The sequence below is a fragment of the Haemaphysalis longicornis genome, unplaced genomic scaffold (assembly GCF_048455015.1).
Source record: "Haemaphysalis longicornis isolate Haplotype H1 unplaced genomic scaffold, Haemaphysalis longicornis Haplotype H1 scaffold_1, whole genome shotgun sequence".
NCBI classification, from domain to species: Eukaryota; Metazoa; Arthropoda; class Arachnida; order Ixodida; family Ixodidae; genus Haemaphysalis; species Haemaphysalis longicornis.
In genome coordinates this window covers 121,395,570-121,421,615 of record NW_027526203.1, presented here as the reverse complement: position 1 = coordinate 121,421,615, position 26,046 = coordinate 121,395,570, and the positions used below count along the sequence as shown (strand labels likewise).

Here is a 26,046-nt window from a genome sequence, read left to right as displayed (position 1 = left end):
AAGTTCACACGGCCGCTTGCCGATTGACCAGCAGCCTTGGTTCGCTCAGGTGGTTTTTTTTGCCCTGTTTTTGCCCTGCTCTGTTTTTGCCCCGGCTAAAAGTTCCTTCAAGTTGCTGCCCCGTCTGTACACAACACGGGGGGGCTGCTCAAAAGCAGCCGACAAGCGGTCATTCTACCTTATGCTATTAAAATGTCGTCTCCAGATGTTGTTCACTTTGGAAGTTTTGGAGAGTGCATAACCACCAAGGTGATCTCATGGTGGATTTCTTTTCGGCTTTCAGTCAGAATGTCTCCTCTTTGTAAATTGCGTGCTCGAATCGCACCGTAAATAATTTCTTCGGGATATTTCTGACGAATCAGGGAGCTCTCAGCTCATGAGCCCGTTTTTCAAAAGTGCCCCGTACAGGGCCTATATACTACGATATATACTACGATACCCCTAACGTTGCCCAGGCCAGCATGTCAGTTTTTAAAGGAGTAATGAAGAGAAAATACAACTTCTGAAAGTAAGGTATACCTGTTTTACAATGGCGGGTATGGCTGCTGTACATGTGCAGATATTTTTGGCAGTCAGTGGGCTTTCTGTACAATGTTGTTGAGACGCTCCCTTGCTTCAGTATGAGCGCGACATCCAAAAAAGTATGGTTTCACTTGATATCTGATAGGTCAATTTGATTGACCGATGTAGAGAGTTGATTTCTGAGATAAATTTCCTGAGGCTAGCATCATTATTCCAAATGAAGAAGGTGACGTCGAGGAATCACTTAAAATTTATCTATTTCTTGCAGCGTTTGGTTTCCATACGAGCTTTCCTCGGCCACCTGCTCGCCATGTGGCACTTATCTCTGTCTAACTCTCTGAAAGCGCAATGAACAAATGCTATTTTTCGTTCTTTTTCAGCATTTACCACCAGCAGGCAGAATTTGGCATGCTTCTTTCCCACCCAGAACCTTTTCTTTCGATGTTTCAAGCTTGAACTCTTCCTCACCCAGACGCTGCTCACCGTTTTATCTGCAGACATGCATTGGTGGTACTTTACGCGTCTGTTTTCCCTCTCTCAACTTCGCACCTGTGCTTCCTTCCCATAACCCACTTTTCTTATTTCTTTCCTCATTTTTTTCTTTTTCCCCTTTTTTCCACCTCCCCACCTGCGTAGCCTCTGTATTATAGTTACGAGATGTTATTGTTGCTTTGGCGCTGTTTTACTCTTTTTGAGGGTTCTTCTTGGCGAAGGTGAGCAGAAATGAGATCCCCCGGAGGCAAAGTGTCTATAAACGTTTTTCTGTCCATTCCAATATAACCCCCGAAGAAGAAAGGTCCACCTTTTAAAACTGTTGGGCATAATAAAATCCTCGTTCAGTGTTCTCCAAGTGTCTGCACCCTATTTTTGACCTATTACAACACTAGTTCGGAACTCCTTACCTCCTGACCAGTCTGTGAGCCTCGGTAAATATAAGTTCCCGCTGGAGTCGAGGGCGGAGGTCGTGGGTTCCATTACGGTTTCCGACCATGACAGATGTTTTCTCGAGTTTGATTTCTTGATCCCTTTATCGCGAAAAATGAAAATTAACTTATTCTGTGCTACAAAGAACCTTCTAGTAGCCGAATAGCACTGGAATAAGGACAGCATCTTTGATGTGGTCGTACGGAATCTCTCGCCCCATATATTTCTGTTCTGCAAAAAATGCATAACGAGGGTCCTGCTACAGCAGTACGGTAATGCCATTGGCACTTACCCTGACTTGCGACCACGTTTCACGTGGAAGCCGCCCGGAGCACGAAAGACGCTCCGCGTCTACCCTTGTGGTCGAGGGGCGGCGCTACTTGACCGGTCTCTGTCCCTTTCTAAATATAAGCCCCGGCGGAATTCGAGAGAAGATTCACGGCCGGGATAGCACAGTTGGTAGCGCACCGCACGTCTTATGCGGAAGTCGTGGGCTGGATTCCTGCTTCCGACCACGGCAGATTTTTCGTCAACTCTGATTTCTGTATTTCTGTATCACAAACTGGATGAAACCATCATTTTCCTGTGGTGCAGATAGAATTCCAGCAGCCCTCATGAAGGCTTACGGCAACATTTTTGTGCCTGTTTTAACTTCCATTTATATTAACTGTTTACTTTTCGGCAACTTTCCTGGTGCATTGAAGGTTGCTCGAATTTTTCCAATATTTAAGTCTGCTGATAAGTCAGCCATTACTAACTATCCCCCGATCTCCTTCCTTTGTGTCGCCTCAAAACTCTTTGAGTCACCTCTGCACAAAGTTCTTGCTGCCTGCGTCAGGAACGTTCTGATACCAAATCAGCACGGCTTTTTCTCGGGCCGATGGACGGTTACAAATCTTGCAAGCGTTATGACACACGCTTCGGCTGCAGTTTTTTAAAACGACCAGTTGGACGTCATTTATTTTGACCTCAGTAAGGCGTTTGAAGTGGTGACCATCAATGATTAATTAACAAGCTTACTGCGTGTGGTGTAGACGCAACCCTTGATGCGTTGTTGTCCAACTATCTCCTTGACCGGTCTTTTTACGTAGATGTCAACAACAAAAAGTCTGGTGTTTACACAGCAACATGTGGTTTACCACAAGGTTCCGTGCTGGGTCCACTATTGTTTTCTATCTTTATGAACGATGTGTCATCATTCTCATTAAAATCTTAATTTCTGCTCTATGCTGATGATATCAAACTATTTAGGCACATTAGCGTTGTTTGGGACTGCGGTGTCTTGTATAGAGATGTGTCGGAATTATCAGTCTCGTGGAGCAAAAACTGCCTAATTTTGAACCCCACTAAAACAAAGGTTTTACGTACAGCCGGAAAACAGCCGCTCTGCTGTTTTCCTACTTTGAGGAAGCTCCTCTGCAAAGGGTTGAGGAGATAAGGCCCCTCGGGGTGCTTTTCAACAGTACCCTCTCTTTTTCTCCTCATAGTAGGCTCATCACCTGGCGAGCGTTCCGCAGACTTGGAAATGTGTGTCGGATTTAAAAGGAATGCTCTTCTCCAGATCCATTTCTAATGCTATACAATACAATACGTATCCATTACTTAGAATATGCTTCTGTTGTCTGGAACGGCATCTCCAAATCTAGTAGTGAATTATTACAACGTGTGCATAAGGTTTTATTCATAGTTAGGTACCGTCCTCACATTAACCGTCCGGGTCCTGATTCTGACTTACCCCAAGTTCCTTCCTTCCCTTCCTTGAACTGCAGACGTATGCGTGCATATCTTACATTCCTTCACAAAATTGTTCATGGTGACCTTTGTCGGCAGACTTGCTAAGCTGCTTAGGGTTTAGGGCTCGACAAAGGCCCACCAGGTCGCATCGGCCGTTCTTGACCGCTGCGCAACTCGAATCATTCTCCTGTCCAGAGAATACAGAATTCTTACAACCGCTTCTTTGAACGCCTTGGCACTTTTCAAAGTTCATTTAAAAGTTACCGTACTGCACGATTCAATACAGTTTTCTAGACATCTATGATGTCTCTGTCGTTCATTTTTTTTCTCGATTGCTGTAACTCAGTTTTCCCGTCGGTCAGTTTTAACGAACTGATAGTTGCCTATTTTTGATATTCTGTCCTGTGAATCGTTGGTCTTTTCATTTGTCTCAATACTCTTGCCGCTGTTTTTGTCGTATCACTGTCAAACTTTGTTGCTCTGCTTGTTGTGCGTGTTTTACGACAAGCAGAGCCACAAAGGCGTCTTTCTTTCTTTTTTACGTGTACCACCTTCCTCTCCACCTGTGTTTTATTTATGTCATTTTCGCTACTTCAATTTGTGTGTGCCTTGTTGCTTGTTTGTTTCTTGCAATATCTTTCTTGTCTTTTGTTTTTATGTAACTATCCGTGTGCCAGCACTCAGGCCTTTTGCTGATACTGGGCACGTAAATAAACATGATTGATTGATTGAATTCTTGATTTATTGATTGATTGTTATTATTATTATTATTATAATTATTCCTAACAAAAAACGCTTGCCATGGTGGGAAGGGAACCTGGGTGCCCCGCGTTGTGAATCGACGCTCATCCGATTGCGCTAACATCGTATTCGGGTCGCTCAACATTTCCGTTCGGTTTGTTGCGCAGGCCCTGGCTTCGGACTTTAGCTGTATTGAAGTGTACTTTGTCTTTGGGCTTTGGAAGTTTCGATTTTGTACTTCAAGACCGTGGACGGATGGGGGGCCTGAACTTCCTCGTGAGTGATTTGTATGCTGTCGTCTGAGTTTGGACTTCTCGCAGGCAGTTTACGCAAGTTGATCGTTGGCACTTTCACTTCACCCTCGTCGTCGTCACACGGAGCGGATGTGAATTTTTTCTGAACAATTTAGACCATTGTGATGTCTGGTGAGTGGCGCTTTTCGGCTCCGATGCCGATGGATGCTTAACCTCCTGATTCAGGGCACTCTTAACATAAAAATACGCACGTTGAACCTTGATGTGTGCAAGTAATAATTAGAGCGTCAAAATGTCAAACAAAATGTCAAAACGTCAGTTAGTAGACCTATTTGCTGTCAGACCTAATACAGCCAGAAATATTTGCCAAAACAGGAATGAAAAGATCAGAGGTTCCCCTGGGATTAGTGTTTGCTGGAGTATTCATTTTTCACGGCATAGTAAATGTTGACCCTTTCAATAAAAACGTCTTAAGGCTGGTTATATAGCCCTCCACCCGTAGAAATCTAAATAACAGAACAAAAGACAACTTCGAACGTCAGAAATAGAGCCCGCTTAGCAAAATCACCGAAAAAACGTTTACTAACGTGGCCATATCTACTTAGTACAAGGGACGACTGTTGTAGAATGAAAAGTTGTCACTCACGTCCAAAATTTGGAGTACGGATCCCAGGACATCACCGACCTGGAAAGCCAAAATAAAAGTTGCAGATGACATCTACGTTTACCTCTTAAGGTGTGCGACGCGGTAGTGTTACTTCAACGCCCAGGGGGCGTTTAGGAACAGAGTTGCTGCGTTTACAGTCTATACAATGCTTCACGCGGCACTGAAGGCCAGTGAAGAGAGAAAGACTAGCAACGAGGCTTTTTAATCTCTATGGCTAAGGAGACACAGAGGCCCTTAGCGCTTCTCTGGCTTAAGATCGGAGCCAGAAAAGCAGCGGCTGCGGGTTGTTGGTCAGTTTGAGCGAGTTGAGGGTGTCAGTGTTGCAAACTGTTTATTCTGTAATGTCTTTAATGGAGTGAACATTTTTGCTCTTCTGCTAAGAGAGAGAGCGAAAGGGTGACAATCTCTGTCGAGGAAGATGTACTTGGGATTTAGGAAAAGGGGATAAAGAGTTGTCAGGAAGCTCACGGGTGGAACCTAAAGTCTAGGGCCCTTGATTCATTAGCTCCTTCCCTTGCGCTCTAAATGATCTGCCCTTGAGGTAGCGAAACTGGTCAAAACTGCTTCCCTTGTCTCGATAGAAGTGGAATATGTAATGCTTGAGTTGTTCCCCGTGAGCCTATCTTGGACATGGTTGGGTTGCGCGGAAGAAGGTAGATGTTTCCCCGAATTTAGCACAATTTTACATTATTGTCTGATGTTACCATCGAACCTCTTCAGCCACCTTGATGTGTTGATACCTGTATTAGTTTATGCCCCCCCCCCCTCCCCCACAAACAGTTTGCGATTATTCTTCATTGAGAACCCTTGTCGCACAGGGAAGAATGGAGTTCGCACGGGAGTTCGCACGCGAGGCCCGCGCTTACGTGCGCGTCCCGGCATTCTTTTTTTCATTTTTGTAGTTCTCTTACAGCAGCAAGGCTTAAAGGAGCCATGAAGAGAAAATGCAAGTTGGTTTTATTCGAAAGATTTCGTGTTTTATAGTGCCCCCAGCGCTTGTCCGGATACAAACGGTGCTTTATTCACTGAGAAATTAAACAATTTAGGTTAAAATTTTGATTTTCCCGCTCAATCGTGCGTTTTCGTGGTCCCAAATGACATCACAGGAACCGACCGCTCTGCAGCCTAGAGTACCTTCATTCACGCATCCGCCGTACAGCGTAGAGACACGTATACGCTGGCGCCGCCATTTTCGGTTGCTCGCTCGCCGCCGAAGCAAGTCATTGTGTCAAAACCGCGCTAAAATTATCGCCGCAACGCGGTTTACTGAAGAAGTTTGAATCATATTGTCTGTTTCGCGTTGCTAGGTCTCGTGGGAAACGAAAAGAATAACGCGTTGAGCCCGTTGGCCCAATTGCGGCGGCACGGGCCCGTTCAAAGGTTGTCTCCACCCTGTAAAGCGGTGTTGGTTTGTTCCCGCGTTTCTTTACGTTCCGTAACCTAGATGGCGCCACCATACCGTGGCAAGCGTTTGGTTTGTTTTTGCCCGCATTTAAACCTGGCTTGTTTTTGTTCTGGGAGAAAATATTCGTTCCCTGAAACAGTGCTCGCTCGACAAATGGGATCACGTAAGACACCGTTGCTTGCGTCAATCGGCCAGTGTCGTCTGAGACAACCCCAAGCCCCGTAGTGCTGTGCAGCTAAACCAAGCATTCTGTGCGCAGTACGACAGCAGAACGCATCAGTACTTCTATGTTTACATGCGCTTTCGTAACTCCCACTGTTTGTCCCATCATTCTTATTGCTTTGTAAAGAATGTGCCCTAAATTTAAGCGCAAATCGCTCGTTCGTCTAGTTTGTAAGCTCTACCTAATTTGCGCCTGCTTCTGCCAGCCTCCACCAATCGCAGAGCTTAGCTCATGTGACATCATAGGTTCTGTTGCGGGAAATGAGCTGGTGGGTCGCATGACCATTCCCGTTTTTCCTAATTATGTAGCTTATTTGAGCGAAGTTTACGTTAAAAGTGGTGTCAGTATGATTCTAACGAGACAATCTTTTGAATGAACCAAACTAGTGTTTTCTTTTCATGGCTCCTTTAAACGACGCCGTAAGACAAGAAAGAGGAAAAACGCTACTGTTGACTACACCTTCGCTACCTTCAAGTCTCACGCACTAGTGTGAGCTTCCTTCATTTTTAGGGGCGAAGCTCCTTAAGTCATGGGTCTGTCCATCCCTTGTGTCTCGTGGTACATGACCGCCGCATGCTTTCGGAGATGTCGCAAAGTGGGCCGCATTGCACGCGCAAGAACCGGCAGCGCAAACTCGGCACCGGGAGCGCGAGCTTGTCTGTGTTCGCCAACGGAGGCGCGAGCGCACGTGCACTGCGAGGGGGAGATCACGCAGGAGATCACGCCACGAACGCAGGCAGTCGTTCTCGGAGATCGAACGAGACGCAAGGACCTTTGCTCGTTTCCTCTCGTCTTGTTCGGGCACAAGTTCGCCCTAAATAAAAGTTCTTTCTTAACCGTTGTGTCCCATCCTACGTGACAAATTGTGGTGGAGGTGCGGGGTAGTCCTCGATGGCGCGGGGTCTTCCACCAGGTGTGGGCCTGGGAGCATTGACTCCGAAAATAAAAGTTGATTTGTACAATGTACGCACACAGTCTTACGTCTTCCTTAATGATGGAATGGGCGAACTTTCACGGGAGAGTTACGGTTACCGATGATCTCCCCCTCTCGAGCTTCGCCCCACTTATCATCATTCATTCCGTGGATATGGCGTGATTTTTTTGTACCCTGCTTTTTCGGCGCTGATCTTCAATCAATAACATTATGCATACTATACTGACCGTGTTTTCATTGCTCCTTCGGGTGCTAATGACGCCACCACGGGGAATACTTGACCGAGCCTCCGAGCAAAACCACGCGGAAAACTTGGCCCAGTTTCCCAGCATAACCACACGCATAAACGTAGCCGAACCAAGAATAAACTATGTGAGCCCGCAAGCTTCGCGCCCAGTCTTCGCGCCACTAGAGCGGAGCTGTCCCAATTTTTTTACTCATCGTCATCAGCTTGCACATCCGAGCTATATAAACTTCAGAGAAAGACGCGACCTTGTTCTGAGACAGTTTCGCAACCTTTAAGCTTTTTCTCTGCTGCACGCCGGAATCGAGGTACACACGTGGCGGCCGCTTTCTCACTACTGCTCTGAACTCGTGGACAGCCGTACTAAAGATTGAACAGCCCAACCCTGACTGTGCTGACTGGTGTGCTAAGCTGCACTCACAGATGGCTAGATGGCGACACCTGTTTTGTCCTAAGTCTACATGAACCGGGTTCAGGCGCTGGCAGTAGAAATTTCCCGCCAGGATTGCCAGAGAAACCACGTGCTAGTAAAAAGTGGGTTAAGAAACGTAAATAATTCAGGAAAACCTAAATGTCAGCCATTCAGGTGCTGCCCACACTCTTCTACGGTTGTCTTCCTTTCTATGATCGAGGTTGCCAGACTGGCTGTTCATTTAAAGAAAATTGGGAGATCCCACGCACAGGTGGAAATCGACATAACGCTATTTTTAGATTATAAGAACCCGAGATGGAATGAACTTCCATGTTGCATTTTTCGCGAGAGGTATCGTGTTTCGCGTAGTTGCTGGCTTTTCAGAACAGTGAGCCGTGGCAAGTGCGTCGAGAAATACGAGGTGTAACGAGAAGCCAGAAGCATTTAATGTCTTAGTATCCCGGGTGAACACTCTACCAGCTCCAAGCAAAGAGAGCGTGATACACGCAATAAGTTGTACTCACTGGCGAGGCACGCTTGCAGGCAACCATGTTAGTTCGCTGTCACCGTTTACGTCGGGCTCCGCAAAATGGCGCTACTTGTCCTTGCTAAGTACATGATGTGTGTTGGACGTTCCAAACTCAGCTTCGCCGAATTCAAAGTAACGCCTCGACTTCAATGTAAGGGCGATTAATAACATCTCCATTGACCCCATCGTTGAGAATCTGGTTGAAGTTCAGCAAACGAAGCACGCCGGTGTTTTTTTCTCTATGGCGTGCGGGCGCAGTGGCACAAGCCGCGCCATGTCTGTGGCGCTTGGGCCATGTCCGTGGCCGTTTCCAGTGTTGCCAAGTTAAGAAATTGGCAGTTAAACTTTTCAGTGAATGTCATCTATAGCTTGGGCTTTCCTTGGCGCTGTTCCACGAGTCATTTCCGCGGCTGGCCCCTCAGGCGCGGTATCTGGTATAACTTCCCCGGGCGCCTCCCCGACGCCCGAGAGTCGCTTTCCCGGAGCCGAGGTGCGGCACGCAGAGGCAAGCATTATCTTCTATAAGCTGAAATTCAGCAGCGCACCTGGAAAGTATGCCAGCACAGGGAGCTGGAGGAATACCAGGAGACCAGGCTAATAAATTTTCATTAAAAAAGACGTCGCACGCCGCCACCCGACTCACGTGGCTAATGTCTCAGACACATGACTGATACCAGTAGCTGTGACACCCTGTCGGCGGCTTTAGTCACCCACTACCGGTCGAGGTCAATCGGATGGCTGTTTCCTTGCCCGCTCTCCTGCGCCCGGTCCATACGATACCCTCATTTATTAACTAAGGCTAGAATAATTGTTCCCATGCCAGTTTTTTCAAACAGGCTTGCTCTATTTCAGACTGTAAAACGAAATTTCGGACAGAGCGTTGAGGCGCATTAGGCGCTCTTTCGGCCGTATACATCGTGAGTCTGTCGATCGTGACAGCAGTAGCTAAAATTGGCACTTACCGAAATTGTCATCCCGGGCTGAGCACAAATGTGTTGGAAGTTTTGGAGGCACTGCATACAGAAAACGGCACAAATTTACAACGACAATCAATGAATAATTAACCCATTCAATAACTCATACCTTATTGTTTGATCGCTTACACTGTAACCAGTCTTCGTAAATCGTCTGCGACATAAAACTTCAGAATGACCAATCAATACGACTATGTGCACCAAGTCGACAAAAGACGAGGCGCAGCGAATAATATTACCTTTATAAAATAAGATCCACGCAGGGAGGGACAGTACACGATACAAAGTGTCATGCACGGCATGCGCGGTGTACTTGGTATCATAGCATTTTTGAGAAGTCTCATACGCTGAGCCTCGGCATTTGCCAAGGTTCCAAACTTTGTCGCGTTGATTCTCTATTCTGAAGCGGTAATTGTTTGCAAGGCGACCTACGGGACTTGCTATAGTGTATCTACAATCTTAGCCGTAAAAATATACGTCCTTTACAGTCCGTTCATTACCATCAACAGAAATGCTAAGCCAATACCACAGACGAAAAAAGCGTGCAGAATTGTCGCATATGGGCACAAATTTCCACGCTCTGGATAGAGTTCAGCCCGGATAGGACAACTGAATTATGTTTCAAGCTTGAAAACGTAAGCAAGTGGGCTATGCATTCGCGTCCCGAGCTTTACTAGAGAGCGATGTCTTGTTTTGAAAGCAAGCGTGGCGGTACACGGGCACCCACTTGTAACCTCTCCCTAAGAAAGTACTTCGCTCTCCTGGTTAGCCCGACCAGGCACGGGACTTCCGGTCCCTGCCAACCAACATTTTCCCGAACCGATCTCGCAACTGTCATTTTGCTCTCCACTCTGCCGCCATCGTGGAGCCATTGGTGCACTCCAGCATATAGTGGGTCAAAGTGGCAGTTCGCGCTTTCCTTCCCTTATGACCCGTTCAATACACGTGAGCTTTGGGAGCACGCCCTCGCTGTCCAACAACAGCTGGTGGAGAGGCCGGTCGCCCCAGCGAGGAGCTATGCAGTACTGGAAGCCACGCTGAACAAAATGTTTCAGTGCCACAGGAATGAATATGCTTATCCTGGTATTCTGAGTCCTTCCTCCACTTGAACCTCCAGTGGAGGATATACGTAAAAGTGATTTACCCATGTATAAGCATTGCGGAATGCTCTCCACAGATGAGTGGATGGAGAAAGTGCAGTGGAGGAGGGACTCAGAATACGGCTCTTATTCTCTTTCTTTCTTCTTGGGTCCGTGTCAAAAGCTTTATTATTGAAGTAACCACGATGCCCGACTCCCATCATTAAATGTAGCAAACATTTGCTGTAGTGGGAGTGCACACAAACCAAAACCTCACGAGGCAATGAACTAGGTGCCAGGGGTATTTTCTTTCGAAGTTAAGGCGGACATGAAATATACCCAGATGATCTAGAATATTTCATATGTCATATGTAGAACACGTAAACGACCGCTCGGTGTAGGTTGCGCGGGGACCAGCTCACTTGCCACAGTCCCCCTGTTCACGGAGAAACTGATCATGCGGAAACCCATCTCATCGGCCTTTTTTGTGCTTTCATCGAGAAGAGGGCGTTCTCCGGGTTAGTGCACCCTCAGAATTCGAATTTTCGCTCTATTGCCACATCAACTGCCAGGTTAGGGTGCCACATGCTATTGAGGACGGTTTTGTTGCTGGAACGGGGTGTGTTGTATATAAAATTTTTAACACCTTTCGGAAATGAGATACTGACTGATGAGTACGGCGCCGACTGAATGGAGATCCCCGAACATGCACTTGTACTTACATGAAAAACCAAATAAAATGATTTCATCACGTTTTATGCTTATGAGAAGATCGAGGGGAAGAGAAAGAGGCTATATTTGGCGTTTCCGTTGCCTGCGGAATACGTCGACGATGGCAGAAGGCTTAATTGGCAACTCCTGGCCGCTGAACCCTGTTGCCATAATGAAACAGGCTCAACAATTGAAGGAGGTAATGGTCAGCTGTACGTGTGGCTTTTTCATTTTAAATTGTACGCCCAAACGCCAGAAAAACTGCGAGTCTGTAGAACGGAGGTAACAACCGAAGTAGTAGTCATCTGGGTTCAAGAAAACAGGTAGGTGGAAATGTCGTGACATGCCACAGTTAACCGAGATGGCTAGACCGAAGAAATTCCCTATACTAGTTGCACCTGCCTAATTTGTGGAGGCAACCTTGCTGAGTAGAGATACATAAAAAGCACAGAGAAAATTTTTGGAAAAATACAACCCCTGCAAATTTTCTAAGATACACAGCCTAGATGATGCGATTTCGATAAAATAACTTGGTTTAAATGTCGTTCTATAAACTGTACAGAACCCAACCAGCACAGTAATAAAAAAAGTGCAGGGGTAGTGCAGGATTTCGTATTTATAAAAATACCTTCGGGACTACATCTGAAGCAAGAGGGGAATGCGGAGAAAAGCAACCTTCACTTTTCTTGAAATAGCTACCGCAGTGCCTGTTGCATTGGCGATGCTGAGTGCCCCCCTCATACAAGGGGTGTCCAACCCCATAGATATACCATCGGCGCTGTATTGAATGATTGATTGACTGTTTGATTGATTGTGGCCTTAACGAGCAGAAGCTACCCGAGGTATGAGGAGCGCCGTATTGCATGGCTGCGGAGTAATTTCGATCACCTGGGAACATTTAACATGCTAATAAATGTGGACACACGGGCGTTTTCGCTTTTCGCCCCCGTTAGAAAAGCAGCCACAGCTACCGGAATTGAACCCGCATCCTCAGCCATCGCGGAGGGTGTCGTCGTTCCATTGACACACTTGCGGCCTTTCTTCCGTGTTACAAATGGCACACTCTGATTACGACACAAAAATGTCAGCGGTGCGTGGTTGCATTGCTCTTTATTCGTGGTTAAGGAATGCAACCCCCACAAAAATGCATTAAATGCTCTGTAACGGCAACTCCGGTGTCTATGGAACATCCCGAAAAATTTACCCGCGCGGTAGCCAGTGGCTAAGGCGTTGTCCTGCTGATCCGAAGGACGCCGGTTCGATCCCAGCCGTGGTGGCAGCTTTTCTGATCGCTTAGAAAATTGAAAACGCCCGTGTGTAGAGATTTAGGCACGCGTTAAAGATGCCAAGGTGGCTTAAATTATTCCGGAGCCCTCTGCTACGGCACGCCTCATAGACCACGAATAGCTTGAGCGCGTAATGGAGGCGAAAAGCAAAAACGCCCGTGTGTACGCCCGTGTGTACAAAGATCCCAAGGTGGTCAAAATTAATCCGGAGCCCTCCACTACGGCGCGCCTTATCACCTGCGTTGCGTCGGCACGTTAAACCCTACAATCAATCAATCAAGCTTGAGCGCGTAAAATAGCACAATCAGTATTCAGCTAGAGATATCATCGACACGACATAACCGCTAATCTCTGTGCCCGCTGAAACGGTGGTTTGGGCTCTGGTATTATTTATATGAAACTGCTTACGTGATTTTTATTATCAAGCGAAGGAATGAACAGCGTAAACGCGAGCGTCATTGCTCTGCGGCCTACCTGTCGCGTGCGCTGGCAAAACCAGATAACTTTACTGCTTTAGGTGCAGGACATGTGTTCCACAGAAAAACCCGTTTTTTAAAGCAAAGCTTTTTACCTCTACCCCCCAAGGGTTCTTTCGCGACCGTTGGTGTCACCAGAAAACTCCAACGAACAAATAAAAGAATTTACTGGCACCCCAGGGAATTGAACCTGGAACTAACCGACTAACAAAGCGAGAGCCCGTTGTCTTACCGATTTAGCTACGAGCCCACGCGAAGACTGGGAAGACAGGTGGTGTACTCACCGAGCACATCTACGGGTTTACCCCCTGCGTTCTCGGTGAATGCCACGTGCAAGCGTCGCGTGACCACTCACGCCCGCCTAGTGGCCCTGTGCGCACCTTGCTCATGTGCTACGAGTTACACAAATTAAAGGAAGCTCACACCAATGCATGGCATCTAACTTCTAGTACGCCAATGTGCTAAACCCTGTGGCCTCCAGTGTTCACGTAAACAATCACAGCTCCTTGTCGTCCGCCCTCACGCCAAATCAAGTTATACATTCAAATACTCCTTGATGGCCAGGCCATCACTCCAAGCCCCAGCATCAAGATCCTGGGCCTACATCTCGAGGCTAACACCACGAGTGACGTCTTCTTGCAGCGCCTCAAAAAAAGCATTAATCAAATCATACACATGATCAGGCGAGTTGCCACCAAGAAGCGAGGCCTAAAGGAATCCGGTACCATTCGATTAATTGAAGCTTTTGTCCTCTCGAGAGTTACTTACGTCAACCCCCTGCCTTTCTCTCGACAAGATGCTTTATATAATGATTATAAAGGCGGTCGAGCAGGCCATTGGTCTTCTCATGAGTGCGTCCCCACAGAGGCAGCTTAGCACGGGGCTCCACAACACGGTGGAAGAGCTGATAGAAGGCCATCTTTCTAACCAGAAGGTCCGACTCAGAACTGCGATGGGTAACCGCATGCTTCACCAGATTGGCTGGACAGCCCAGAATGTCACTGCGCTTGACGTACTCCCAGACTCTTGGCGACTAAGACTAAAGATGCTCCCTTTGCTTAGAAATATGAACCCCTCACATGACGAGGGTCACCGAAAAGCACGGGCTCAAGCGCTAAACACCAGCCTCGGTGGGGATCACGCAGTTATCTACACAGACGCCTCCAAACATCGAGGGCAGCAATACGCCATCATCGTGGCTACCTCCAGAACCAACCTCCTTGCGTGTACCTCGCTTAGGACCCAAGAAATGAAGGCAGTAGAAGAGGCAGCCATCACCTTGGCTCTCGCTCAACCAGTGGTTCGGAGGGTAGTTATCGATTCCCAGCAAGCCTACTGGAATTACCAGTAGGGTTGGGTGTCCTGACCTGCACTGCGCGTGCTAAAAAAACACTCCCCAAACGGTTCCATTCAGCTGATCTGGACACCCCCTCGCTCTTCAATGTAGAGCAACAAATACGTCCACCCAAAAAGCCTGCGCTTTTAGCTCTCGTGCTATAGAGCTGCACGAGGACAGTTACCCGCTTGTCACACTCAGGGAGATAACCCAGTATTATCGCCTTCTGAGACACACCATACTTTCGTCTTACCCTGACCTTTCCAGAGAACAACAAACTACCCTACGGCTTATACAATCCGGGCTCCTTCCCACAGCCTACGCGTCTTCACTTAGTGTATCCGAATCGCTACGACACTGAATGTAAATTTTGCGCAGAAGTAGGAACACTCCGCCCCGTAATCGGGGTGTGCGACTTTAGCCCTGAGCACCCTCCTCACTTTCCGTCAACTACCCAACAAGAGCAATGGGAGATGCTGCTGTCTATGCCCTCTCTACCTACCCAGCTTCAGCGGGTGGACAGAACAGAGTCCGCGCGGACTGCATATGGGCCCCACAGAAGAAGGAATCACTCCCCAGGGCTGCTCTCTGGGCCGTTCAGAAATCTGAACAGAAGTATTTCTTCCTCCTCCTCCTTCTCTGCCGCAAATCTCGTGGCCTCCGTCCGCGGCGCAGAGACGGAGAAGACAGATCGTCTAACACCGGCTTGGAGCTTACTTTAATTTTGTAAAAAAGGTTTCCACTCTTGTGCTACACCAATACAACTCAACCAAACACCGTTCATGCATTGATTTAACCTTACCAAGAATATCTCTTTGATGTAATAATGGTGTGGTTAAAAGTGCATTCCACTTCTTTTAGGTTTTACTATTTGTGGAGCGATGTGAGTGAATTTAAGTGACGTCGCATGGGTAATCGTTATGGGTGCGGTTTACAGCTTTGATGTCCAACCACATTCACGGGGTGGATTGGCGCTAATTTTTTTCGTTTAGTGCGAAGCCTCAAATAAAGTGGACTGTACGAATAACTGGCGAGGACTGTGGAAGGAGGGGTGATGTCTATTTAGTTCGTTAACAGAAACTTCTTGCACCCCAAGGCACCCATCCGAACAATCGCCCGTAAATTTCTTTCCTATACGTTGCTTAGTGGAATAACGCCGAGCGAGAAATGCGCAAATACACTAAATAACGGTGAAACAAAGTCGTGAAACGATAATCGTGGCGACAACGCAAACCGGATTTTCACTGTTTAAGTGACTTCGGTACCTTTGAAGCGTCATGATTTTGCGACACGCTACATTGCCACCGCCAGGAGTGTTTTAGTGGAGCGTTTTGTGTGTTTTGCGTTGCCATACGCTAGCGCTCACTGCGACATCTGTTGAAACAAACTGAAAGCGACTGTTTGTGCTGTCTGGAGCATCTGTCGAACGTGTTATGAAAGGACTCGCCCATCTGACGTGACGAGCACCTCGCATTTTCTATGTCTTGTCAAATCAGCGAAACCAAACGCCTTCCCGTTCATATTGAATGCAAAACGTGCAGAAGATAATAATAATATCGTCCTATATAGGCAGACTCCATTACAGAAGCATCAAAGCGCGGAGGTGCTTGCTTTGCGCGATCGCACACACCGCGCTAAACCAAAAGGCCGGCTTTGACGTATGCGTTTTATTAAAGTTCAGAACAACCCGCCGCGGTGGCTCAGTGGCTAAGGCGTTGCGCTGCTGAGCACGAGGTCGTGGGTTCGATTCCCGGCCGCGGCGGCCGCTTTTCTGATGGAGGCGAAAAGCAAAAACGCCCGTGTGTACGAGATTTCGGCGCACGTTAAAGATCCCCAGGTGGTCAAAATTAATCCGGAGCCCTCCACTACGGCGCGCCTCATCGCCTGCGTTGCGTCGGCGCGTGAAACCCCACAATCAATCAAATCAATCAAAGTTCAGAACAATGCAGATATCAATGTCGAACAGGGATTCAGTTTTGAATGCAGAGATCAGTTTCTCCGTCATGTGCCTAGCCAGAAGCCTCGAAGTGGCTTTTTAAGAAAGTCATTCTAAAATAAAATCCGCCCGCACCGACTCTAATTATGCTGGCAGCCGCATAAATAGAAATTATTCTTTTTTTTTTTCGAAGCCGTGCTCCGTTTGCATTTTGCTGCACCTGTACATACCCGGTGCTGAGTTACGTAATCGCTATTGAAAAAGTAATTGCAAACATAGTAAGCACAGTCCGCCCGCAGCAGCACACCGTTGCATTACGCCGCGAAGTGACCGTGTCAAGAGCAGACACAAATCCTCAACCTCCAGCTTGGCAGGAGGATATTTGTTCGGGCAGTTAGCGCTGCCACATTAGGATCGCACATCGTGATTGCGAAATGCAAGGCATGCGATTTCTTTAAAAAGACATGGGAGGAAAACGTTTCTATAAGATGCAAATTACTGCTCACAGAAGAGCGTAAGGGATAAGGCGCTAGTTGCCGCCGCGTTTGAGAATAGGGATACGCAGGCGCCATGCGCACACATGCCACCAGGCTGAAATTGTATCCTTTCTTCTTACGCCCGCTAAACACAAAACTAAGATTGCGTGCTGCGCATGCACAGTGAGAATGACGGAAAGGAATAGCGAACGCTAACATTTTGCGTTTGGCTTAGTACACTTTACTACAGCTTTCTATTATGGGAGTGGAATGTCAGTTTGTTTTTCAGAGTGCGAGTTCAGGCTGTCATGCCGCCAACAAAGGCATAGCTTGTGACAGGGTTTCGTTCGCTTTTATGGTTCGTCTGCAGGCACACACCTTTCGTACTGGTCTTAATACACGAAAGTGTTTTAAAGCAAAGCTTTTTACCTCTACCCCCCAAGGGTTCTTTCGCGACCGTTGGTGTCACCAGAAAACTCCAGGGAACAAATAAAAGAATATGCTGGCACCGCCGCGAATCGAACCTGGAACTAATAGACTAACAAGGCAAGAGCCCGTTGTCTTACCGATTTAGCTACGAGCCCACGCAAAGACGGGGAAGACAGGTGGTGTACTCACCAATCACATCTACGGGTTTACCCCCTGCGTTCTCGTTGAACGCGTGAAAGCGTCACGCGACCACTCACGCCCGTCTAGCGGCCGTGTGCGGACCTTTATCATGTGCTAAGAGTCACAAGAATTAAAGGAAGCTCACACCAATGCATGGCATCTCACTTCTAGTACGCCAATGTGCTAAAGCCTGTGGCCTCTAGTGTTCACGTAAACAATCACAGCTCCTTGTCGTCCGCCCTCACGCCAAACCAAGGAATACATTGAAATACTCCTTGATGGCCAGGCCATCACTCCACGCCCCAGCATCAAGATCCTCGGCCTACATCTCGAGGCTAACACCAAGAGTGACGTCTCCTTTCAGCGCCTCAAAAACAGCATTAATCATATCATACACATGATCAGGCGAGTTGCCACCAAGAAGCGAGCCCTAAAGGAATCCGGTACCTTTCGATTAATTGAAGCTTTTGCCCTCTCGAGAGTCACATACGTCAACAACCTGTCTTCTTCTCGACAAGGAAGACATAGAGATGCTTTATATAATGATTAGAAAGGCGGTCGAGCAGGCCATTGGTCCTCTCATGAGTGCGTCCACACAGAGGCTGCCTAGCACGGGGCGGCCATCTTTCTAACCAGAAGGTCCGACTGAGAACTGCGGTGGGTAACCGCATGCTTCACCAGATTGGCTGGGCAGCCCAGTATATCACTCTGCTTGACGTACACCCAGACTCTTGGCGAGTAAAACTAAATATGCTCCCTTTGCTTAGAAATATGAACCCCTCACATGACGAGGGTCACCGAAAAGCACGGGCTCAAGCGCTAAACACCACCCTCGGTGGGGATCATGCAGTTATCCACACACACGCCTCCAAACATCGAGGGCAGCAATACGCCATCATCGTGGCTACCTCCAGAACCAACCTCCTTGCGTGTACTTTGCTTAGGACCCAAGAAATGACGGCAGCAGACGAGGCAGCCATCACCTTGGCTCCCACTGAACCAGGGGTTCGAAGGGTAGTCACCGATTCCCAGCAAGCCTACTGGAATTACCAGTCGGGTTGGGTGTCCTGACCTGCACTGCGCGTGCTAAAAAACCACTCCCCAAACGGTTCCATTCAGCTCATCTGGACACCCCCTCACGCTTCAATGGAGGGCAACGAATACGCCCACCCAACAAGCCTGCGTCTTTGCCTCCCGTGCTATGGAGCTGCACGAGGACAGTCACCCGCTTGTCACGTTTAGGGAGATAACCCAGCGTTATCGCCTTCTGAGACAGACCTTACCATCGGCTTACCCTGACCTTTCCAGAGAACAACAAACTACCCTACGGCGCATACAATCCGGGCTCCTTCCCACAGCCTACGCGTCTTCAATTAATGCATCCGAATCGCCACGACGCTGAATGTAAATTTTGCTCAGAAGTAGGAATACTCCGCCCCGTAATCGGGGTGTGCGACTTTAGCACTGAGCACCCTCCTCTCTTACCGTCAACTACCGAACAAGAGCAATGGGAGATGCTGTTGTCCAGGCCCTCTCTACCTACCCAGCTTCAGCGGGTGGACAGAACACAAGCCGTGCGGACTGCATATGGTCCCCACAGAAGAAGGAATGACACCCCAGGGCTGCACTCTCAGCCGTTCAGAAATCTGAACAGAAGTATTTCTTCCTCCACTTCCTTCTCTGCCGCAAATCTCATCGCCTCCGTCCGTGGCGCAGAGACGGAGAAGTCAGATCGTCTAACACCGGGTTGGAGCTTACTTTAATTTTATAAAAAAAGTTTCCACTCTTGTGCTGCACCAATACAACTCAACCAAACACCGTCCATGCATCATACATTGATTTAACCTTACCACGAATATCTCTGTGAAGTAATAAATGGTGTGGTTAAGTGCATTTCACTTCTGTGTGGTTTTATGGTTTCTAGAGCGGTGTGAGTGAATTTAAGTGACGTCGCATGGGTAATCGTTATGGGCGCCGTTTACAACTTCGCTTTCCAACCACATTCACGGGGTGGATTGGCGCGATTTTTTTTATGAATAAACACGTTGCCTGTGAGCACTTCCAACGTGTATTTCGTTGCCGTTCCCATCCTACAGCGTTCTTGTTTCGTTTCAACTGCAGTGTGAACCACCTCTCGCAACAAAGCATTCTTCGAAATGGCATTGAGAGGTCGATATGCGGGACAAGCGCAAGTTGGTCTTCCTCCTTCACATTTTGGCTGCACATAAGGAAGAGGACACAAATGTGTAGTATTAAATCAAACTCTGCACACATCACATCATACTAACGGCGGCGCAGTTACTGGCACAACAGCCAACGTTCTCACGTAAGCATCTTTCCGACTTTGTCATCGGAGGTCAGCTTTTATGCATTTTAGTTGTGACCAAGTAATTTAATTGTACATTAAGAAATTTGGTAATGTAGTTGTATACTTTTGCTTGGCTAGGTTAATGCAGATTTTTCGCTGTCTGTCAGTTATAGAACTACGCTTATTTATGTATAATTTTATACACTTATCTTTTCACTGCTTACATAATTTTGCTTACATAAACAGTGCATACTTTATTCAATCACATGTCCTTGCACGCATCGATATAGCACATAAGCATAGCCTTGCCTGAACGCTGTTCGTTGGAGCTTTTTGGGCAAATATTTCTGCGCAAATAAACAACAAACAGAACGGCGTACTTGTTGCAAAGGAGGCCCAGCATGCCTTTTGTACCTCTATGACTTTACAGAAACAAATCGTGCCTTGAATAAATTTCTTAGGCAGGCTTAGATCGGCGGCGAATGGAGCCAATTGGGTCAGGTTGTCCTGTTTCCGCCCTCAGCGAGGCATTTTTGTCCAACAAAATAGAATAACTGTCTCGCGCGTGTCGGGGGGCTTATGATAGGCGTTTCGGGAATCCCGCTAACTTGGATGCAATCTGGCGCTAAAGTACGCTCATAGTATAAAAAATGATGCAATACTTTTCGTGTGATTGAACGCTGCTCGTTAACGGCAGGTGACAGGCGTTTAACAGAAACCAACTATGGGACTCACACGTCCTATACTACGAAGCACGTGACACTTCCAAGCTTTTTCAGGGTAAATTTACATCACAAGTTCTGTTACCTTCATGTTTGTTCCTTTACGGTGGTTGTACCTTTAAGTGACCTAAATATTTCACGTATACCATTTTACCCCACATGTTTAAACAAACACTGCTCCAGTAATTTTAAGCCTGCAATGGCGGCTTGAACCACAAAAAAAAGAATCTCTCTTGAGGAGATTTCAGCGCTTCACCACAAGTCCTGGGTGGTCCCTGCACTTGCGGTTTGTTCTTTATTTCTCTAATCCTGAACACCACCATGTAAGTGTAGGTCAGTTCCTCTTAGTACGCGTCAGACTTGTTTATAAATTTTGTATTTGAACTGACCGTGGCTGTTTCGCAGGAGGAATCTTCAGTTGCACAGACACTTTCTGAAGTGTTATTGCTCATTTTATTACCAAATACCGTGGTACTCAAATCAAACTTTGCCAAACTTAGCGATATCGAGACAAAATATCATTATTTTGGAGATAGACAAGAGAGCTTCTCTTTTCAAAGTGGTCACCGCTCAGCCTAACAATATTTTTTTTCATACGGTAATTTCTCAAATTTGTAAATGAAGAGACTTGTTTACGCTTTGCTATGTACCATGCAAAGGAATTCTCCCCACGAAATCTATAAAGTGATATGTCGCTGATTTTAGTCAGTCGCCGCCAAGCTGACATACTCCTTTAGGTTTTCATGTGAGGGAACCAAAGCGTTTCGTCTAATCACACTTGGTCGGCTCGGCGATTTGTTTCTGGGTCCAAAACATTTCCGTGGTAAAGTATCAAGGCTCATATCTCCTCCGCCATTAAGAAAGCCAACCATACCATGGCCGTCGAGCTACTTTTTGTCAAGTTCGAGCCCTGACTTTAGGTCCCGCTTTGTTTCCTTTGCGCAGTAACCCCGCCACACTCTAGGTAATTCAAGGAGACATTCAGATTTTTATTTGCTGTTTTTTATATGAGTGGCTGGTTCATTCACACAAGAAACAGCTCCCTGTTGCTCTCCCGCCTTGTTTCCATGTTCTGACATTGTGTTGGGGCAATGTCAGAACAATGTCTTAATGTCCCGATTCGTGCTGACACACCCACAGCAGTTCCGATGGCAATTAAACACGCGCGGTAAGAAACACAGAACAGACGCATGTGTGCCAAGTTGTGCAAGCGATATATTTAAACATAAACGTGACTAGACAATGGTGCATTTCAACCGAAGCCCCCTTATAGAGCCCCATTAATTTCTTTCGACATTGAAAACAGTCGGGAGTTTTATGTTCCCTAACTAGCAGCGGCTGCGAACGTCCGTAGAATCGACGTTTGGACGAGTTGTTATCGCTTAAAGAGCATGACGGGTGAAGCACAGAAGACACTTGAATACACGTCCTGTATTCTTCCTTTCTCCTCGATTCGGCGCTTCCCTTCAGTAACTTGGGAGGGGGTTAGCTACGCGGCATTCAGAAAACGCTGTCGCACTTTTTTGTGTGTAACTTCCAGGGCTCAAACTTCGGCATAAGCACGATGTCAGCACTCCCGTAGCCAGTCGACCTCCAATTTGCAATATTTAAGAAATATTCTTGAGCACAAGCGTCGAGATGCAAATTTTAGTTTCTAGACTGCTAAAGTCTAGATGCTAAAAGTCTGGATGCTGAAGTCTAGATACCTTTTAGCATCTAGACTGTATGCTGAAAGCGATATACAGTCCCCATGAGCCGTCGAAATAAACAAATGTTTCCTTGCCCTCACTTTATAACATATGAACGAAGGTTTGGGTCATCTTATTATTTTACATCACCCATATTTGGAAATTTCAGAGTGCAGTATTTTTGTAGTGGCCTCTACGAAGATAGCAAGGCGCAATTAGCGCTGAAGGCACGGGCACAGAATCAATTTAAAAAGGTCGAGCAGTGATGTAGAATCGCAATATTTTTACTCACGCTCCAGGTCAACGGACAGAAAGAGATGAGGAAACAGTACATTTTAGTTCCATTGACGTGAGACTTTGTATGTAGTTGAACGTGAAATCATTGGACGAATGTATGCGGCCGACGTCTTGATACACTAGAGGATAATATGAGTAATGCACAAGGGCCATCCAATTACAGGCGATGGAGAGGTAAATTTCACTTTTATTATAACAATGAGAACCATGCGGGGTTACATCCTAGTAGGCCGCAGAATACTGGTTTTATTCTGTTTAAACAGGAGCGGTACTTTCAGACATTAAAATTAGTTGTAGATAGGTACACGTAAGCAATCTCTCGTCCACACAGACAGGACAAGCACGTGAGAATGGGAGGAAGACAAACGTGTATACAATAAAATGAGGCGCCATCTGGGTACCACAAATGCGAGAGCCTAGAGAAGATTACCATGATACTAATGCTCGAACCTTTGAACCCTGTTTAAATTAAGAGACTATCTCGGGCCTCAACGTCAATGAAGAGGCAGTCAGCCGATTGGCATTGGACTGTCGTCGTAGAACTACGCTTCAACCATCGATGTTGACATCTGCTGGGTGGCCTTCCAAGTCACCGAAGCGCAGTAAAAGGTTTCAAGGAGAGAATCACCAACATAAAAGATACGAGACAGGATGTTAGAATACAAGGATAGATGTATCCTGAAGACGGGCAGACGGAGTGGAAGAAGATTGGCATACACCTACTTCACACAGGATGTCACAGAGCAGAGGCTGCGCCGGCGTCTGTAGGGACCAACCATCGAAATGATGACATAAGCAAAACATTCGCGAAACTAGTCATGACGTCCGTAGGGTCTGGCACCGAAACAGCGGTTGGCGCAGACGTAGCAGCCACCTGCGGGGATGCTTTCTGCCCGAAACGATTCTGTCCTCTTCGGTGTGTACGCGGTAGTTTTCTTCCCCATGCATCGTGGTAGCATTAGTGCTTCTAGAAACAAATTCAAAATTTAAAATGATGCTTGGAAAGACGGCGGGAGGAAGAAAAAGATGTACTCACCTAGGTGGCTGGTCCTTCCTTCTTTCCACCCTTCCTTGTGCCATCAAAGCAGACATGTGCGTAACGCGTTACAAGGAACCAGTTACTTCTACCTAGTTACTATTTTCGGTAATGAGTGACGTGTTTAGTTACTTTTTAAAAAAAGGAACTGGTAACGTACTTAGTTCTTTTTGAGGCCAAGTAACGAGTAACGGTATCTCGTTACTTCGGAGGAGCAACGTGTACAACACCGCTTAAACGGCCTTGTTTTTATTTAACCTGTGCATGCGTTTATAGGCACATTGCGCCGATGTTTGCCTCGAAAGCAGCAGCGCCTTTCCTACATTCTGGTGGTTCTGGGCGTCATTGCTATAGTAAATTATGCCACGCTTATGACGGCCTCATGTCGTAGTATTGAATTTACGCAAGTGTCCGCGCACCTCCCGATATACCAGCAGCCGTTATTATCACGAGTCGACCACGGGAGCCCACACAAAGAGGCCTGATGGCCTTGTGCGGGATGGTTACCCGCTGACTTCAATAAAGGCGTAGTTCCAGAATATTCACCAGCTCTTCCATAAGCACAACACTTCCGTTCCTTCTAGCCCCTCGGTAGAACGATCTTCAGCGTCGCCGGAGATGTATGTTCGAGGAAGCGGGGAAACATAACCCGTGAAAACTTCGAGTGGCAGCTAGATACTGCTTAAGTGCAATGACTACTAGAAATCAAACAATGAGCCATAAAACAAAACAGTTGTGCGTTTGGTCGTCACAGCAATGGGAAAAGTAACTCATTGCTTTTCGAGTAACTAACGCGGTCCTTTTGAGACTCGTTAACAAGGAACGTATTTGGTTACTTTTTGAGCGACTTACGAATAACGATATTTAGTTACTTTTAGCGGCAAACGTTCAGATGTCTGCTGCAAATCTTAGCCACCTGCCTCTACCATCGATAGGAGATGCAACTTTTTTGTCGGAGTTTGGTCTGCTTTGTGTCACTTCAAATTTACCAGGAGCCGACTGTTTTTGCGGACACCGAAAATTCGGACTTGCTGGATATTCCGGACTTCACCAAGGAACCGCCAGTTGTCCTGTAGGAGTAATCCTATATGAACAACAGATATTTCAGACAGAATGAAGCCAAAAAGTTCGATTTTACAGACAAAATGTTCCGCGACAGAGCCACGGTGCGACTCAAACATGACGCCATTTTGAACCCTAAGCCACCTAGCTAGCTTCGTATTGGACGGGCATTGGCTTAATTACGCCGTAGTAACAAACTTTGATCTTGGCGGCCATAACTGTGCATGTTGTCTGCGGCGGAAGAAGTCTCCAAAGGCAGAAACGGGTCATTCCTGGCCATTTTTTTAGACGCCACTTCTTTTTAGGCACGTGGTGATGTTGATTTATAAGGAATATCGTCACCAGGTTTGTCCTGTGTCCCGCGTCGTGCAAGTTATTCCTTTACCTGGTCGGTATCCATTGCGGTGATTGTAGTTCACAGGGTTCACCGCATCGCCTTTGCACGGTGCAGTGTTTACGAAGAAAAAATTGACGCTTGCCTAGATGCAAGGAGATATTCTGACACGAAAGCGGAAGTTAGGGCAATGAACCATGCGGTACTTGTTGAGTCCTATTCAAATGAAATAAATTTCGTTTTTGCTACTCGCGAATTTTTCGGAATATTTTTCGTTCCCCTCCAGGTCCGAGAAATCGGACGGATACTGTACAGGGGTTATTTAAAAGTGCCCACGCCCTTGGATAAGACAACCAAAATTAAATTACGGGTCTTAAACCTTCCCAGGTTGCAACTACACTGTGAGGTTCGCAGTTCTGGAATGCTAGGAATCCATTTGTATTCCCCCCAGCAATATTATTTCCGACAAAATCACACAAGCACGGCTTCTTTTTTGACGCTTTCATCATAGGCTGCGAACAGGACCTGCGACCTCATGCTCAGCAGCAGAACTCTTTGGTTCTTGGTGCACTACAACGGGTTATTACCCAATTTAAAACAAACAAAACGACTAGTGGAAATGTTCTTACAGCTTTATTCTTGGAAACATGGCAGCTAAGGTAGCACGAAAAAAGCAGTTTTTCGTTGGTCAGATACACGGAACAAACAAGCGTTATTCGAAAGGGCGAAGTTTAAAAGGTTCTCCATTATTAGGCTTCAAGCACAACTGGCCGTTCTGGACGCTAGCATACCTGCATGGGCCGAACGGCAGTCGATCAAGAGGTGTTTTGAAAAACTAGCTTATAGGAGATGGTGTAGAAAAAACCACGTTAGATACACTACGCCAAGAAAAGCAACGACGATAATGTTATTCCAAACCGTTTATTGACCTAAAGAAGGCACTAGGCAGCGAGAAGTATAGATAGGTGGCGAGGGGATTCAAGTTTGTTGTTCTTCGGTACTAAGCACCATGAAGCAGTCTTCAGTTCTTTTGAAGAGGCTATCCGCTTGCTTGTAGGCCAACACTCTACCAGTCGTGTTAATGCGCTCGTGCACTTTAAATGTGCAATTTAAACGATAGTGTATTC

General features: G+C 46.8%; 1 protein-coding gene across 1 annotated transcript in view; it reads right to left on the bottom strand.

Moving 5' to 3' along the window:
• Positions 1–26,046, bottom strand: part of LOC144165763 (uncharacterized) — an 86,214-nt gene that overhangs the window by 29,479 nt on the left and 30,689 nt on the right. Inside the window, exons 3-4 of the mRNA XM_077695543.1 lie at positions 9,552–9,602; positions 4,822–4,860 (exon numbers count right to left, since the gene is read on the bottom strand). Of these exons, the coding sequence (XP_077551669.1) occupies positions 4,822–4,860; positions 9,552–9,602 (90 nt within the window). The remainder of the gene's footprint in view (positions 1–4,821; positions 4,861–9,551; positions 9,603–26,046) is intronic.